General features: G+C 36.7%; 1 protein-coding gene across 1 annotated transcript in view; it reads right to left on the reverse strand.

The window, feature by feature from the left end:
* Positions 1–2074: 2074 nt before the first annotated feature.
* OPRK1 (opioid receptor kappa 1) overlaps positions 2075–16049 on the reverse strand; it is a 33530-nt gene continuing 19555 nt past the window's right edge. The window contains exon 4 of the mRNA XM_035011150.1: positions 2075–6130. Within this exon, the coding sequence (XP_034867041.1) occupies positions 5598–6130 (533 nt within the window). The 3' untranslated portion in view covers positions 2075–5597. The remainder of the gene's footprint in view (positions 6131–16049) is intronic.

The following is a 16049-nucleotide window of genomic DNA, read 5'->3' on the forward strand; positions in this document are numbered from 1 at the left end:
CAGCATATTTTTAGTGTAAATTTACAGTCGAGGCACAGTGTGACACAGAAATATCAATTTTTATTTATACTTTCAAGGATACAGAAAATCGACAACTTTGATGAAGTAGAGAGTCATCTGAGACTTCATGGGTGGTCCCTGGTCCCTTTTTCCCACATTTGACATGGAATCTCTTTCCCTAAATAACAGTTGAGGTTTCTGATGAAATTGTAAGCCACCACAAGGAGTGTTTACGTTATGAAACATACCCACTTCATGCCCTTCAAAACTATAAACTTATAGATTACTGGTTTATTACAAATAATCTTCTAGCCAGGGACATCCTGCTAAGGGCATTCTATAGATAAGGTCTCTTCTACCAGGCAAAAATCATTATTTATCAGAGGTCCAGTTGAGGATATTAGGCAGTTACGATCTTTGTTCCTGTCCCACCTGTAAAGAGGGCTCCTCCACAAGGGGAATGAATTGGTTGCAAACCAGCTATTTTAACTCTTTCCTCCTTAGTTTCATTAAAAATTGTTGAAAGTAACTACACTAGACCCTGTAGTTTGGTCTGTGTTTTACGAACACCTTTATAGCACAGCTCATAATTATCAATGTCTCATCCTCTGGTATAATTCCAAGACTATATTGTTCCTAATTGATTTGGCTTTCAACATATAGCCTTCCTCGACTATTTAAAACCCACAAAGTCACTTATGTTATTTACTAGTATTTGCCATTTTAACTATCTTCATATGTAAGAATACTATTACTCTAACTTTTCTAGTAGTTACAGGTGCAGTGTATAGACATAGATAAAGCATTTTTAAAAGTATGTCTACCTAAATGGATAAACCTTTTAGAATAGGTTGTATCCACTAGGTTGTGCTCTCATTGCAATACATTGTAATTATTTCCTTAATTGCTTGTTTTTCTTAGACATAAGTATCCAAATTGTGTCTGTTTTGCTTATCTATGCAGAATCTGGCATAATTCCTGACACAAATATGATTGAACATCCTCTCAAGCAACAGTTATTGAAAAAATTAGTTATATTTGTTTTTTATTGTTATCAACTAGTTTCTACAAACCTCAAGACTATCTGTAGGAATGTACAGTGCAGCAAATTAATTACAGAGAGGAGAAGATATCATAATGCCTAAAATTTGCTGCATAGTTTTCTCTCCAGTCCAACTTATACTTGATATCCAATCCCAAATGAAACTGAGTTATCAATCAAATATAAAGTTTGTAACAAGAAATTTGCTGTTTTAAATGAAAATAGAACCTGCTAGTGTGTTCTCTCCAATTAGCAAGAGGAGTCCCTCTTTGACTTCCCTTCCCTAAGTTTGTTTCTGTTTACCAAAATATATATATATATATATATATATATATATATATATATATATATATTTCTTTTGTCAAGATACCAGTTTTTAAATTACTCTCTATGTGTACAAATACCATGAGGCTTAGAAACAGGTAATTTATGGTGGTAATGTAGTTGTATTGGAAGAGGGGCAGGAGAGTGTGATTTCTTTATGTTTTTATTGATGGGAAAGTTTCATTTTGAATTTGAATATTTTCCATAATGAAAAAGTGGTTTTCCATAGGGAAGGCTGTGTGTAACATTGATTCTGGGATCTTGACAGCATAACTGTGGAAAGATGCGAATTTTCCTAAGTGATTGTAGGTTTTGGAATTTAGCATCATGGTTTAGATCCTTACATGTTTTGTTCCTTTCCATTAATTATCCACGACATTGTCATGGATTAAAAATCAAAGAGACTGGGCGCCTGGGTGGCTCAGTTGGTTAAGCGACTGCTTTCGGCTCAGGTCATGATCCTGGAGTCCCTGAATCGAGTCCCGCATCGGGCTCCCTGCTCGGCAGGGAGCCTGCTTCTCCCTCTGACCCTCCCCCCTCTCATGTGCTCTCTCTCTCTCATTCTGTCTCAAATAAATAAATAAAAATCTTAAAAAAAAATCAAAGAGACTGTTTTTAGTTTTGAGAAACAGGTAACATTGTTCTTACTGAAGTACAGCATCATCAAAGCCATTAAATAATAAATGATTTACCACAGTAATTGACTGCTGTGTTTTGAGCAGGTGCAATTTTTATTTTATTGCAAGACAGACAATCTTATATACAATGCATAATTATCACCTTCCAAAAGTACAAGATATAAGTATATACAATAAAGAATATATGAGTATACTTTTGTTTCAGAGAAGAAAACTGCCTCAGGGCAAACAGGTTTATGTCCTTTTGGGATGGGATTTTCATATTTATCCTGAATCTTCCAAACAGTTCTTATTTAGAAAATAAATCTCATTGGATGGACCTACAGGCTTGTCATAGTTTTTTCCTTAAAAAGGTCTAATTTAAAGCCAGCCAATAAGGAATACCAATAAAATGTATTCCTCTTACTCTAGTTATTCATCTTATTACATCCCAATACTAGACAAAACATCTATAAATTGTCCAATAATGGTTCTACAGATTTAAGAACTTGTATTTCTCAGTAATACATCATAGAATGGAACCACTTTCTTAAGATTTATGTAAATATTCCTTGATTTTTTCAAAACTAACTTTCTAAACTGTGTTTCTTTTGTAGCATTATGCTTTGAGTTTTGACTTAAGCTCTTTGCATAGGGGATGATTTTAGATTCTTAAGAGTATTTCTGAGACACTAATGCCAGTCTCTTCCCAGTTAGAATTATGGGTTTTCACCCTCATTGCTGCCTCCTGCATGGCTGTTTCATTTCTCTGTATCTTTTTATGATCCCTCACTAGATCTTATCTTCCAGAAGTCACCAGGGTGGGAGGATGGAATATATGTAGAGTTGATCTTGAGGTTCAATACACACAGTTCTGGTCTCAAAGAGACACAGCAAACTGTGTGCCCTCCTTGCTGTGATGAGAGAGCAGGAATATCAAGACATGGGACACAAACATACATCATCTCATACACACATGTATGCATGTGCACACACAATCACACACATGTAAACACATTTACTCACACATGCATGCACACACATATACTCATGCAAACTAACATGCACAAACATGTATACTCACACGTGCATACATAAACAATCACACACATATATTCACACACACACACGCAGGCATGCACACCCACAATTCACACACAGAAAGACATATATTCACACTTTCACATGTGCATGCCCGCATGAGCACACACACATGCACACACAGACACACACTCACTTACTCGCACATGCATGCACACGTGTGTACACATACATACTTTTGACAAATGAATACTTTTGTGTAAGTGGTATTTTCTCTAACATATATGACTCACTTTTTCATTCCTAAAAGCAGTGCCCTAAAATGACAAAGCCACTCCCTCTTCCTCCAGTTTGGGGAAATTGGTGTCCACAATAATAGAGAACTTAGAATATCTCTCATGGGCACTCAGCTATTTCTCTCTCTCCATGGGCTGCAAACTTAGATAAAAAGACATGCAGGATAATCTGGCTAAAGTTCAGACTCCAATAATGGCAACAGATGCCATAAGGGTACATGGGGTGCTAAGTGAAAGAGAACCCATTACTATAATTACTATAATTTTATTCCGTAATTGTATATTTGTGCACTGCATAAGAATCCTTCAAGAAAATCTCCTGGGTCTTACTGTTCCATAAAGAGATTTGTATATTTCTCACATCAGTAGGGCTTGTTCCTGAAGTTACTCTCTGTATAAATATCCCTTCTATATGGTAGCCAAGATTTTTAACCAAGGGATGAATGCCAACCAATATTTAAGCTATTCCTATTTACATTTAGTTATAAGAATACAAGGACACCAAAGAAAATCACTGAAATTTTAGAAATGCTCAAAAGAGCACTTTGGGTTCATTCAGAAGAACTTTGCCTTTCTGCCTTAAGTCATGTTAGATGCCATGAAAATCTGGAATGTAGACAAACATCATCATAGTAAAATTCTGAAGCCACATATAAAGCTTTCAATGCAAGGTTTGTTTCCAAAAGGAACGAGTATATACACAAGACAGAAAGTACACAGTGAACAGAAATTAGAGATGTAATGATGTCTATGAGCATGTAGGTCTATAAATTTGATTTTCCCATTAAATTCCAGGGGGTGCTGCCTTGATAACATATAGGCTTAAAGAAGAGAAGAGACAGGGGTTATTTCTAAATTATCCCTTTCTTCTGCCAGGCAAATTACAGAAAAAGCCATTACCTCTGAAATCATAAGTTTCAGAGGAAAGATGAGGGAATTAATATATCATCTGGAAGTTTTAGCAAAATTATCCTAAATGTGCTACTCGTGGCATGATCCTCAGCTAGTATGCTCTTCACAGAACACAGCGCAAGGTATGTCCAAGCACCACGGGTGACATAATGTCCTTGTTCAGCCCACAATTAGGAACATTTCTACTTCCTGCCAAAAGCCACAAAATCCTAGCCCAAGATTAACATGAGCAAAACGCCCTCCCTCCACAGATAGAAAATTTGGTAACAGCTATATGTTCATGAAGAGATGCTGCATATAAATTAGATTCTGCCAAGTCAATAACCTGGGAATGAGTGAATATTTTGTGGTTGTTTAACACATGATTTAAGAGCACCACTGAAGGCCTAAATGGTGCTCAGGGGTCTGAAAGAGACTGCGTCTGACTGATTCCCAGAAAGAAATTCATGTTGCCACAAAATGTCTCCGCATCAACCGTCAATAACTCAGGCAATATTGTTAGTGTGTCCTCGGGAAAGTGCCTGACTGGAAGGCAAGCCCGGTCCTTATTTACACGTATACTATTATTTACAGATGAAATATATATACTTTCAGTGATATTTAAACCACTTTATATTTCTGACATCAGGACATGATTTATCATGAAATTATTTATCTGAATAGCATGCTGTGAAACAAACTGTGTCTTTTAAGAAATTAAATTATGTTGGAAATCACCTTTGGCATGTTTAAGTAACTTCATAAATATCAAGATAATTTCCTATTATACATGAACATCAGATACCTCAGGTGTGGGTCCAAGCCATACTTAAGTCAGAATCGTCACTATACGGCCACAGGAAATGTGTATCCATGTAGCATAAAGTGAGCTGGGCACATGCCCTGGAAATGGTTCTTGTTTTTATTCAGATTGTTGCTGTCAATGTAAAGCATCTGGATTGGACACCTACTATCCTCTGAAACCAAGAATTTTTCCTTGTCCTTTTTTTTAAACAGAGATTTTGGAACCACATTGCATGGAAAGGCCACAGCAGATGGGTCCTGGACTAAATCTAGGTAACCAGAAGAAAAAGGCTTATTTCTTTGTTCATCAAAGGAACTGGGAGTCAGCCTTGCTTCCCTGCCTTATAAAGGGGCTGTATTTGCTTACTTGAATCTTTTATACTCCATCCCTACAGCCTCGAGGCTTCCACTGACCTGGGTGGCTAACGCAGCCTGCATCTTACAATTTCAGACCATGAGATTTCTAGAAGTTTGTTAAAAATTCTACCTTCCATCTCAGACTTCAGTACTAATCTGAGTTAATCCGAGATCATTAAACTCTTCTCTTCCCGAAGAACTATAAGAAGACATCTCCATGACTAGTCATACTGGTTTATTTATCCCATCAACATCCCTCCCATAAGCAGGATCCTGAACTGTATTTCTGACCCTACTAGTACTCTGTCGCTCCATCCTCATCTTAATTGGAAAGCAGAAGTCTCTGAAACACCGCTTGAAGTTTTCATCAAGAAAGGCGTAGAGAATGGGGTTCAGGCTGCTGTTGGTGTAACCCAAAGCAATGCAGAAGTAATAGCTGGAAAGGGCAGCTGTGCTGTGAGAGGCATTCCCCAGAGCCTCCACAAGGATGAAAATGTGAATGGGGGTCCAACAGATGATAAAGACTGCCACCACTACCAGGACCAGCCTGGTGATCCGACGGAGGTTGCGATCTTTCTCTCGGGAGCCAGAAAGGAGTCGGACACTCTTCAAGCGCAGGATCATCAGAGTGTAGCAGATGATGATGATGAGGACAGGGATCACAAAGGCAAAGACGAAGACACAGATCTTCATGAAGAGGTCCCACCAGGAGTAATCATCATCTGGGAACTGCAAGGAGCACTCTATGACATCCACGTCTGGACAAGGTGAACAAAACAAACAAAAGCACAAAAAGAAAATATTTTCTTATTACTGTGGCTGCAGTATTCTAAAAGTGAGTTTTTTGGGTACAAAGGTCCAATTATGGTGAGATGATATTACCTGAAGTAGATCACCAAATTAGGAATGACTTCTATGTATATTAACCATCCTATCTGTGCTTAGATCAATGAAGCCAGAAAGTCACCATTTATTGGTAACATACGCAATTCTATGAAATACATATTACTAGCTAGCAATATGAATTATGTAGTTGTGGAAACCAGTTTAATGTGGATGACTTTTAGAAGAGCTAAATTGGTAATATAGCATAAGCCCTTACTTGCATTTCCATTCATTAACAATTCTCCCAGACCTAAGGCTCTGACAATAAAAGCTAGTATCTATTTGTAATAAATGACTAAATATTCCAAATCTAGCAAAAGCCAACTTGTCTGAAAACATCAAGTGATTTACAAGAAAGCATTAGGTGGGTCAGTAAAAATTTATACAAAGTGTGTTTAAATATGACCCTGGAGTTGTGACTTACTTAATAGAATCAATTGATTAAGGGTGTTGTTGAAACATGAGTAAACTTTTGGAGAAGGAAGAGAAGGAGGAAGAAAAGAAAAAAAAAAAAAAACAGAACAAGGGAAGGTAGAAAAAGGAGGAAGAAAATCATCCTTATTAGCACCATCATCAAGGAAATTCATAAGTGAGACACATTTTTCATTTTTACCAACACTGACTATGTAACAGATAAAATAAATATTTTATTTGATTACTTGGAAAATTATATATTTGCCCTGCTTCTCTTTGCTGGATAGTATTCTCTTTGGAGTGACCTTCATAGTGGAAAGAGCAGAGACCAGAAAGAACAGAGACCCAATATAAGCACTTTTTTGATACTTTCCTTGGGGGCTCCTTTCCTCCCCAAACATCAACCAGTCCGCATTTTTTCCTCTTCCCTCTGAGAGGTCATTGAGCTCAGAGCAGGCAAAACTCTTTGTCCTAATCTGATCTTTCCTTACCAATAAAGTAATCATGAGCAATAATAAGAGCATAATTTTTATTATGATATTTTCTTCTGATATTGGGAAAATCTGCTTCAAAAATAGGACGAGTATTTTGTAGTGAAACAGCTCTATTTATATTTTCTAAAATATTTTTATGTGATCTTAATCAAATATCTCTTAGTAAAAACAAAATGTACCATCTTAGAATTTCAATTAGACATACTTACAATACAAAGAATATAATCATTTTGCCCAATTAATAAAGATGACTATCTTAGAAACCTATCTTTTATCAACTAGATACCGGATCAAAACTTTCATTAGTAAATGCAAACTTCCAGAATAACTCAGAATTTTTTTTAAAGATTTTTATTTATTTATTGAGAGAGATAGTGATAGAGAGAGAGCATGAGAGGGGGAGAGTCAGAGGGAGAAGCAGACTCCCCGCCGAGCAGGGAGCCCGATGCGGGACTCGACCCCGGGACTCCAGGATCATGACCTGAGCCGAAGGCAGTCGCTTAAACAACTGAGCCACCCAGGTGCCCCAAGAATTTTTGATTCTCTAAAAAAAATCATTGTTTAAAGTGCTATTACTATGAAGAGTATTAGAAACAAGCATCTTTTTAAATTTGTGCTTTTAGTGGGTTTTTTGTTTTTGTTTTTGTTTTGTTTTGTTTTTTTAAAGATTTTATTTATTCATTTGATAGAGAGAGACACAGTGAGAGAGGGAACACAAGCAGGGGGAGTGGGAGAGGGAGAAGCCCCCCGATGTGGGGCTCGATCCCAGGACCCTGGGATCATGACCTGAGCCGAAGGCAGATGCTTAATGGCGGAACCACCCAGGTGCCCCTGTGCTTTTAGTGTTTATGGGAATATTAACAGTTAAAATCATTTTTTTAAATCATCAACATTAATCATTGAAAAAAGTATTAACTTCTGACAGGTGCACATTGCGAAAAATCTGAATTTTAAAAATATACTAGTCTGGATTTGATTTGTCTATTGAATCTAGTCTCCTTGAAGGTAGGGAACACGTTTAGTTTTGTTTTGTCCTTTCCATGCTTAGCTTTTGTGTATTCCAACATTGTCTCTTTCTTGAGGTTGGCCTCAGCTTAAATGTCACACTATAGACATTTATACAGAGGCTGATCCATTTAAATAGTTCTCTCCCTTGCAACTTATATTCTCTCTATATATTATACTCAACTTATTTTTTAATCATTATATAATGACAGAAGCTAGACAGAAGCTCTTCTGTAATAATGTTACCTTTCTTGGCATTTTTCTCTCCATCCAGAATGCAAACTACCTTAGGGTGGATAACCAGCCTGCTTTATTCAATATATAATCCCTGCCACATAGGGTGGCAAGAACATAAGATGCTTAAGGAATACAAACCGTTAAATAAGAACATAAGGTGTTTAAGGAGTACAAATTGTTAAATAAGTGAATAAATGAATACCACATGGAAACCCTTGAAAATGGGGACTGATTACAGTAGTTATTATGGAAGAGCAATCTGCTGAGATAAGTAAGGCAACATAAGAGCTGATGTTTAATCAGCTTCCTCTTGAACAAATTGTCTTGCATGTTGTAAGAGCTCAATAAATATTTGCTGAATGGGTGAAATAATCAACTACAGCTACTTTTACAAGACTTTGGAAAACATTCAGTGATAGGGTTAGAAATATCCTCCAGAAATATCAGTGAAGCTAAGCTTATACCAACAAATAGAAAGGAGAGTACTGAGGCAATCATCAAGGAAATTCAAGTCCACATGCACCATTTTTATTAAATGTTCTTTTTCAGGAAAAAGAATGCATCTTTAACTTTAATGACACACATAGGTTGAAAGTGAAGGATAGAAAAAGATATTCCTTGCAAATGGAAACCAAAAGAGAGCAGAAGTAGCTGTCCTTACATCAGACAAAACTGGCTTCAACTTAGAAACTGTCATAAGAGACAAACAAAGTCATTATATAATGATAAAAGGACCAAGTCATCTAAAGGATGTAACAATTTTAAGTATATATATGCACCCAACATTGGAACAGCTAAATATATAAAGCGTATATTAACAGAACTGAAGGGAGACAGAAATAGCAATAATAGGGCACGTCTATATCCCACTTTCAACAATGGATAAATCATCCAGATATAAAATCAATTAGGAAACAGCAGACTTGAGCAACACTATAAATTAAATGGGGGGGGGGGATGGCGCCTGAGTGGCTCAGTAGATTAAGCATCTGACTCTTGGTTTGGCTCAGGTCATGATCACAAGGGTCATGAAATTGAGGCCTGTGTGAGTCTCTGCACTCAGTGTGGAGTCTGTTTGAGAGTCTTTTATCCTCCCTCTCCTTCCCTTTCTGCTCCTCCCTACCTAAATAAATAAATAAATAAATAAATAAATAAATAAATAAATAAAATCTTTAAAAAAATAAAATGGACTTCACAGAGGGCGCCTGTGTGGCTCAGTCATTAAGCATCTGCCTTCGGCTCAGGTCATGATCCCAGGGTCCTGGGATCGAGTCCCACATTGGGCTCCCTGCTTGGCGGGAAGCCTGCTTCTCCCTCTCCCACTCCCCCTGCTTGTGTTCCTGCTCTCACTATCTCTCTCTCTGTCAAATAAATAAATAAAATCTTTAAAAAAAATGGACTTCACAGATATATACAAAACATTTCATTAAAGAGAAACAGAATGCACATTATTCTCAATTGCACATGAAATATTCTCCAGTATAGAACATATGTTATGCCACAAGACAAGACTTAACACATTTAAGAAGATCGAAATCATGTCAAGTATCTTTTCTTACCACATAAAAATAGGCATTAAACAGGAGGAAAATTGGAAAATTCACAAATCTGTAGAAATTAAATAATATACTCCTGAACAACCAGTTGGTCAAAGAAGAAATGAAAGGAAAATTTAAAAATGCTTGAGATGAATAAAAATAGAAATAAAATATACCAAAATTATGGGATGTAGCAAAAGCTGTTATTGGAGGGAAGTTTATAGTGATAACCACCTACATTAAGAAAAAAGAAAGCTCTCAAATAAATAACCTAACTTTACAGATTAAGGAACTAGAAAAAGAAGAACAAACAAACCCCAAAGTTAGTAGAAGGAAGGAAATAAAGAACAGAGCAGAAATAAATGAAATAGAGCCGAGATGCCCTTTAATAGACGAATGGTTAAAGAAGATGTGGTCCATATATATACAATGGAATATTACTCAGCCACCAGAAAGGATGAATACCCAACTTTTATATCAACATGGATGGGACTGGTGGAGATTATGCTAAGTGAAATAAGTCAAGCAGAGAAAGTCAATTATCATATGGTTTCACTTATTTGTGGAACATAAGGAATAACATGGAGGACATTAGGAGAAGGAAGGGAAAAATAAAGGGGGGGAATCGGAGGGGGAGATGAGCCATAAGAGACTATGGACTCTGAGAAACAAACTGAGGGTATTAGAGGGGTGAGGGGTGGGGAGATGGGTTGGCCCAATGATGGGTATTAGGAGGGCACGTATTGCATGGAGAATGGGTGTTATACAAACACAATGAATCATGGAACACTACATCAAAAACTAATGATGCAGTTTTGATTTGAATTTCCCTGATGGCTAATGATGATGAACATTTTTTCATGTGTCCGTTAGCCATTTGTATGTCTTCTTCAGAGAAGTGTCTTTTCATCTCTTCTGCCCACTTTTTGACTTGATTATTTGTTTTTTGGGTGTTGAGTTTGAGAAGTTCTTTATAGATCTTGGATACCAGCCCTTTATCTGTAGTGTCATTTGCAAATATCTTCTGCCATTCTGTGGGTTGCCTCTTTGTTTTGTTGACTGTTTCCTTTGCTGTGCAGAAGCTGTTTATCTTGATGAAGTCCCAAAAGTTCATTTTTGCTTTTGTTTCACTAGCTTTTGGAGATGTATCTTGAAAGAAGTTGCTGTGGGCAATGTCCAAGAGGTTACTGCCTATGTTCTCCTCTAGGATTTTGATGGATTCCTGTCTCACGTTGAGGTCTTTCACCCACTTTGAGTTTATCTTTGTGAATGGTGTTAGAGAATGGTCAAGTTTCATTCTTCTGCATGTGGCTGTCCAATTTTCCCAGCACCATTTATTGAAGAGACTGTCTTTTTTCCATTGCATGTTTTTTCCTACTTTGTCAAAGATTATTTGACCAGAGAGTTGAGGGTCCATATCTGGGTTCTCTATTATGTTCCATTGTTCTATATGTCTGTTTTTGTGCCAGTACCATGCTGTCTTGGTGATCACAGCTTTGTAATATAGCTTGAAATCAGGCAACGTGATGCCCCCAGCTTTGTTTTTCTTTTTCAACATTTCCTTGGTGATTCGGGGTCTTTTCTGATTCCATACAAATTTTGGGATTGTTCCAGCACTTTGAAAAATGTCATTGGAATTTTGATCGGGATGGCATTGAAGGTATAGATTGCACCAGTTAGAATGGCAAAAATGGACAGGGAAAGAAACAACAAATGTTGGAGAGGTTGTGGAGAAAGGGGAATCCTCTTACACTGTTGGTGGGAATGTAAGTTGGTACAGCCACTTTGGAAAACAGTGTGGAGATCCCTCAAAAAGTTAAAAATAGAGCTACCCTATGACCCAGCAATTACACTTCTGGGTATTTACCCCAAAGACACAGATGTAGTGAAAAGAAGGGCCATATGCACCCCAATGTTCATAGCTGCATGTCTGCAATAGCCAAGCTGTGGAAAGAGCCAAGATGCCCTTCAACAGATGAATGGATAAAGACGATGTGGTCCATATATACAATGGAATATTACTCAGCCATCAGAAAGGATGAATACCCAATTTTTACATCAACATGGATGGGACTGGAGGAGATTATGCTAAGTGAAATAAGTCAAGCAGAGAAAGTCAATTATCATATGGTTTCACATATTTGTGGAACATAAGGAATAGCATGGAGGACATTAGGAGAAGGAAGGGAAAAATGGTGGTGGGGGGGGATTGGAGGGAGAGATGAACCATGGGAGACTATGGACTCTGTGAAACAAACAGGGTTTTAGAGGGGAGTGGGGAGGGGGGATTGGTTAGCCCAGTGATGGGTCTTAAGGAGGGCAAGTACTGCATGGAGCACTGGGTGTTATATGAAAACAATGGATCATGGATCACCACATCAAAAACTAATGATGTATTGTATGGTGACTAACATAACATAATAAAATTTAAAAAATTTAAAAAAATTAAAAATAAAAAAAGAAATATCATGATAGTACTCAGGTAATAAAATAATCATCCAAATAATCCAGAATGTGCTTATATTTTTAAAATAAAAGCAAAAATCACATAAGAGAAAAAAAAACTAATGATGTACTCTATGGTGACTAACATAACATAATAAAATAAAATTTTAAAAAAGAGAAATAAATGAAATAGAGACCAGAAAAATGGTAGAAAAAAACAGTTGCTTTTTGAAGTAAACAAAGTCAGACCCTTAGTTAGACAGGAAAAAAAGAGAAAAGACTAAATGAAAGAAAAGACATAATAACTGATAGCACAGGGCGCCTGGGTGGCTCAGATGATTAAGCGTCTGCCTTCCACTCAGGTCATGATCCCAGGGTCCTGGGATCAAGTCCCGCATCGGGCTTCCCGCTCCTTGGGAGCCTGCTTCTCCCTCTGTTTCTCTCTGTCTCTCATGAATAAATAAATAAAATCTTTAAAAAAAAATAAAAATAAAAAAATAACTGATAGCACAGAAATACAAAGGATCATAAGAGACTACTATAAACAATTACATGCCAACAAATTGGATAACCTAAAAGAAATGGATAAATTCCTAGAAACTTACAACCTACAAGACTGAATCATAAAGAAATAGAAAATCTGACAGACCAGTAACAAATAGATTGAGACTACATCAAAAACCTCCTAACAAAGGAAAACCAAGTGCCAGGTGGTTTCACTGGTGAGTTCTATCAAGCATTTAAAAAGGATATTTAAACATCCATTTCAAACTTTTGCAAAAGTTGAAGAAGAAAGTATACTTCCAAACTCATTTTACAAGGCTAGCATTACCCTGATACAAGGATACCACAATATCCCTGATGAACAGAGATGCAAAAGTCCTATAAAACACTAGCAAACCAAATTCAACAGCACATGAAAAGAATCATATATTATAATCAAGTGGGATTTATCCCTGGGATGCAAGTATGGCTCAACATACACAAATCAAATAATGTGATAGAATGAAAGATTAAAAGTCAAAAGATCATCTCAATAGATGCAGAAAAATATTTAACAAAATTCAACATTTATTCATGATTAAAACTCTCAACTATTAAGTATAGAAGGAATGTACCTCAACATAATAAAGGCCATATATGACAAGTCCACAGCTAGCATCCTACTCAATGGTGAAAGATTGAAAGCTTTTCCTCTAAGATCAGGAACAAAGCAAAGATGCTCACTCTCACTCACCACTTTTATTCAACATATTACTGGAAGTCCTAGCCAGAGCACTTAGGCAATAAAAGAAATAAAAGGCATCCAAATCAGAAAGAAAGATATAAAATTGTTTGGCGATGACACAATCTTATGTATAGAAAACCCTAAAGACTCCATTAAAACACTATTAGAAAAAACTAATTGCGCAAAGCTGCAGAATTCAAAATCAACATACAAAAATCAGTTGCATTTCTATACACTAACAATAAGCTATCTGAAAAAGAGATAAAACAATACCATTTGTTTTACCATCAAAAAGAATAAAACACTTAGAAATAAATCTGTAAATAAATATAAAATATCTGTATACTGATAACTAAAACATTGATGAAAGAAATTTAAGAAGATACAAATAAATAGAAAGATATCTTATGTTCATGGATCAGAAGAATTAATATTGTTAAAATGTTTATACTACACAAAACAATCTACAAATTCAGTGCAACCTCTAACAAAACCCTATGGCACTTTTCAATGTAATAGAAAAAAATCCTCAGAGGCACCTGGGTGACTCAGTCAGTTAAGTGTACAATTCTTGATTTTAGCTCAGGTCATGATCTCAGGGTTGTGAGATTGAGCCCCATGTCAGGCTCCGCACTGAGCATGGAGCCTGCTTCAGATTCTCTCTCCCTCTCCCTCTGCCTCTCCCCACCCCACACTCACTCACTCTCTCTCTCAAAACAAAACAAAACAAAAAGAAAGAAAAAACAATCCTCAAATTCATATGAAACCACAAAAGACCCTGAAGAGTCAAAGCAATCTTGAGCAAGAACAAAACTAGAGGTATCACACTTCCCAATTTCAAATTATATTACAAAGCTATAATAATCAAAACAGTCTGGTGCTGGCATAAAAAAAACAGACACATATTCCAATGGAATGGAATAGAAAGCCCAGAAATAAACCCACACATATACAGTCAAGTAATCTTCAATAAGGGTGCCATAAATAGAAAGTGGGGAAAGGACAGGCTCTTGAATAAATGGTGCTGGGAAAATGGGATATCCCCATACAAAAGAATGAAATTGGACCCTTATCTTACACCATACACAAAAACCAACTCAAAATGGATTAAAGACTTATGTAAATAAAGCCATAAAACTTCTAGAAGATAACATAAGGGAAAAACTTCTTGACACTGGTCTTGGCAATGATTTTTTTGTTGTTGTTGTTGTCTATGACACCAAAAGCACAAACAACAGAAACAAAAATAAAAAAGTGAGATTAGGGTGCCTGGGTGGCTCAGTTGGTTAAGCGACTGCCTTCGGCTCAGGTCATGATCCTGGAGTCCCGGGATCGAGTCCCGCATTGGGCTCCCTGCTCAGCAGGGAGTCTGCTTCTCCCTCTGACCCTCCCCCCTCTCATGTGCTCTCTCTCATTCTATCTCAAATAAATAAATAAAATCTTTAAAAAAAAGTGAGATTACATCAAATTAATTCAAACTAAAACAAAAACAAAAACAAAAATCCAAAACAAACTAAAAAGCACAGCAAAGGAAACAACAACATGAAAAGGCAACCTACAGAATGGAAGAAAATATTTGCAAATCATGTATCTGATAAGGGGTAATATCTAAAATATATAAGGAAATCATACAACTCAATAGCAGGAAAGCAAATAACCTGATTTAAAATGGGCAAAGAACCTAAATAGACATTTCTCCAAAGAAGACATACAAACTACCAACAGGATTATAAAAAGGTGCTCAACACCACTAATCATTGGAGGAGTGCCAATCAAAACCACAATGAGCTATCACTTCATACTTGTTAGGGTGACTATTATCAAAAATAAACAAAAACATAAGTGTTGGCAAGGATGTGGAGAAAAGGGAAGCTCTGTTGATGGAAACACAAATCGGTGCTGCCACTATGGAGAGCAATATGGAGGTTCCTCAAAAAGTTAAAAATAGAAATATCATATAATCCAGTAATTCCACTTCTTGGTATATATCCAAAGGAAATGAAATCAATATCTCAAAGATATCTGCACCCCCATGTTCACTGCAGCATTATTTACAATAGCCAAGATGTGGGAAAAAAACTAAATGTCCACCAATGGATGAACGGATAAAGAAAATGTGGTATATGGTGTGTATATATACACACACAATGGAATATTATTCAGTTTTTAAAAAGAAAGAAATCATGCCATTTGTGGCAACATGGAGAGACCTGGTGAACATTATGCTTAATGAAATAAGCCAGACACAGAAAGACAAATACTATATGATCTCCCTTATATATGGAATCTCATAGAAGCAGAGAGTAGAACTGTAGTTTCCAGGAGCTTGGGGCAGGAGGGATGGGAGGCAAAGGTCAAAGGGTACCATTACGCAAGTAAAAAAGTTCTGTAGATCTACCATGCCGCATAGGTTCTATAGCTATCGATGCTG

Source organism: Mirounga leonina, unplaced genomic scaffold, assembly GCF_011800145.1.
Source record: "Mirounga leonina isolate KUSES-001 unplaced genomic scaffold, KU_Mleo_1.0 Mir_165, whole genome shotgun sequence".
Classification (NCBI taxonomy): domain Eukaryota; kingdom Metazoa; phylum Chordata; class Mammalia; order Carnivora; family Phocidae; genus Mirounga; species Mirounga leonina.